Source organism: Zea mays, chromosome 7 (genome assembly GCF_902167145.1).
Source record: "Zea mays cultivar B73 chromosome 7, Zm-B73-REFERENCE-NAM-5.0, whole genome shotgun sequence".
Taxonomy (NCBI): domain Eukaryota; kingdom Viridiplantae; phylum Streptophyta; class Magnoliopsida; order Poales; family Poaceae; genus Zea; species Zea mays.
This window is the reverse complement of record NC_050102.1, coordinates 182,649,992-182,652,859: the sequence shown is the minus strand read 5'-3', so window position 1 is coordinate 182,652,859 and position 2,868 is coordinate 182,649,992. Positions and strand designations below refer to the sequence as shown.

The 2,868-nt window shown below is 45.9% G+C and overlaps 1 protein-coding gene across 1 annotated transcript; it reads right to left on the bottom strand.

The window, feature by feature from the left end:
• Window positions 1–448: 448 nt before the first annotated feature.
• Window positions 449–1,404, bottom strand: LOC100283176 (stress responsive protein). Its single transcript, NM_001156078.2, has one exon. The coding sequence runs from the start codon at window positions 1,305–1,307 to the stop codon at window positions 690–692; it is 618 nt and encodes a 205-aa protein (NP_001149550.2). The 5' UTR covers window positions 1,308–1,404; the 3' UTR covers window positions 449–689.
• Window positions 1,405–2,868: the final 1,464 nt, after the last annotated feature.

Below are 2,868 nucleotides of genomic sequence, written 5' to 3'. Positions count from 1 at the left end.
TTAATTAGGGAAACTATTATGTGAGATCTTACTCGGTTAGGGGCAAACGGTCCTGACACACTGTTAGATGCATCTGGATTTATCTTTAAATCCGGATGTGACAACAACTCATAGCCATGAATCAAACGACTTTCAACTTTTTTTTTTCTTAAAACAACTTTTTCACAACTTGATAGGCGTGGAGCTTTTTATGCTCACAAAGAAATTGAGAGAGACGAGGCTAAAAAAGTACCTTTTTCACATCTCTCTCGATTCTCTCTCAGCTATATGTATGAAACTGTTTTGCCAAATATTTTTCTAAAAAATTGCCTTTAGAAAGCTACTCATAAAGTTATTTTCTAAAAAAAACTTCAATAGTAAAGTTAAGCTGTGCCAAATGGGGGTCTAATAATCAATCAATTATATTACCAATCTCTCCTTACTTTAGAATGGGGATATATGTATGTTATAATTAATACACTCCGAGCAACTTTATTATTATATGTATTATTACAAGGCACAATGGCACATACATACAGTGATACAGCTGCAATATACATGAACACCCTTTGTCTCGCTCCTGCTTTATCTATGCAACTGCTGGCATGCATGCAAAAGACGCCTCGGGAGATAAGACCCCTGTTATTCTGCTAGTACGTATGCATGCATGTGCACGATCGATGGGCGCGATGGTCATATCATCCGTTGGTTCAGTAGTAGGGCTGGATCTTCCAGCGCTGGTTGTCGCCCTCGCACCACTTCCAGAGCACGACGTCGGTGCCGTCACGGACGCCGCCGTGCCACTTGTCGCCGTGGAGGGCGTCGAAGTTGAGGTAGATGTTGTTGACCATGCGGACGCAGCGGAAGCCGTTGCCGACGTCGCGGCTCTCCGTCCACAGCACCGACTCGTCCAAAAAGTCCGGGTTGTAGGGCACCAGGCGCACCGGGTGGGACTGCCCCAGCGAGTGCTTGATGGCCTCCCCGGTCGCCTTGTTCACCAGCGCGAACGCCGGGTAACCTTCCTCGTCCTTGATGCTCGTGCTCCACCGCATGTCCTTGATCCAGTGCTGGTACTCGTCCTTGGGGTTCGCCGGCGCCAGCACCACCTTCCCGTCGCGGACGCTCATGGCGTAGTTGGGGTTGGCGCGGCAGTACACCTTCACGGTCGGCTGCGGCGGCAGCGCCCGCCCGCACCCGTTGCCCTCGATGTTCACCTGCGACATCCCGTACGGGACCGCCGGAGCGTACCCCGGCGTCGCGATGCCACCGCCGCCGTAGTACCCGCCGCTGTAGCGCTGATCGCGGCCGCCGTAGTATCCGCCGTCCATGACGATGGTGCCTTTGTTCGCCGCCTGCTTTTCAACCTCACTCACCTCGATCAACTACTCCTCTGGCGACTGATGAGCGATCGAGAGGCCCTGACGCAGACAATGCAACGGCCGGGCCGGCAGATTTATAGGGCGCTGCCGGTTGCTCCCGGCGTCCCCAGCTGCCCCACTGGTGGTGCATGTACGTGGTGGCGTTAGCATCACGCTGCGCGAGGTGGTGGGTAGGCATCGCATCGTCAGTGGATGGATGGTTGTGCGCGCATGGGCAGGAAGGACGATGCCATGCGAAACTAGCCGAGGGAAAAAGCGATTCGGTTTCTAGTCGTTCTTGGAAGAAGAATCCTTAGCATCTCCAGCAGTAGGAGAAAAAACCAACACAAAGTCTAGTTATTGGTTAAGATTAATCGATAGCTTGGAAACTTAAATTCTCGTTAGGATTAAAGGAGATTGAGAGAAAAATTAGTTTATTTATTCCCTAATTCACTTCGATCCTGGAGAGGATTCGAGTTTTCAAACTAGCCACAAAAGAGTGTTTTGAAATTTCAAAGTTGTTCGTTCTCTCCAGCAAAACGAGAAAATTCCATGCCCAATGAGAAATTAAGGAGCTGTTATGTCTGATTTTAAAGGTTCGTTTAGGCGGTGAACAATAACAATTAGATCTTAAAACCAACCATCCTGAAAACCAGCATTATACATTACCTTTTCTTTCTCTTAACTCATCTCTCAATTATTTATTTTAGGCATATGTAGTGTAGAAAATGTGAAGAAAAAAACGGTTAATTGGGGAGGAGAGTTCTCCCCTTTATTTGAGTGGCTGAGAAAAACAATCTCATTAAAGGTTTAGGGGCATGAAGCTACAAAATCTATATCTCTATCATCTATTAAGATGATAGTGTGATCACAGGTGTAACCATGCTTCCTTCTGACGCCTATAGAAAAATAGTCCAAAATTATTACACGGAGAGGGGGATGAAACCCGTGCGCCTTGGTAAAGGCAGCAGACACTGGCAATGCTCTGCTACCCACTTAAGCCCAATCAAGTTTGTGTCTAATAGTCAATAGGTGTTATAAATATGTGTAGGCTGAGTTTTCAAAATAATAAAAAATAATAATGTCAAGCCAGACTGGCACTACGGGTCGAGACAGCGGCCCAAGCATGGCACGCCTCTCGTGCCCCTTATTTTAATAATGTCAGGTTGGGCCACGACACTATTAAATGGTTCGTGCTTTAGCCCGGTGTTGGTGACTTGTTCTCAAATGCTATGAATTAAGAACAAGGCAACATAAAATGTTAAATATTAATGCCCTTCGTCTGCTGAAGCATTATCTCCCCAAGGATTTAATGAACTTCGGACGAAGGCCATGAGCAAAATATCACGAAGGTCACACCTTCGTGATCAGACTTATAAAACAATGTAAAATAAAATATAAAACATTAGAGAAAGATGTACCAAAAACAGATAACATTATTCACATATTTTATTATATGGACCTAAATATTAAAACATGATATTTAGGTACATTTATACCTTCGTCTTGGCAGAAAGCAATAATTTCAACG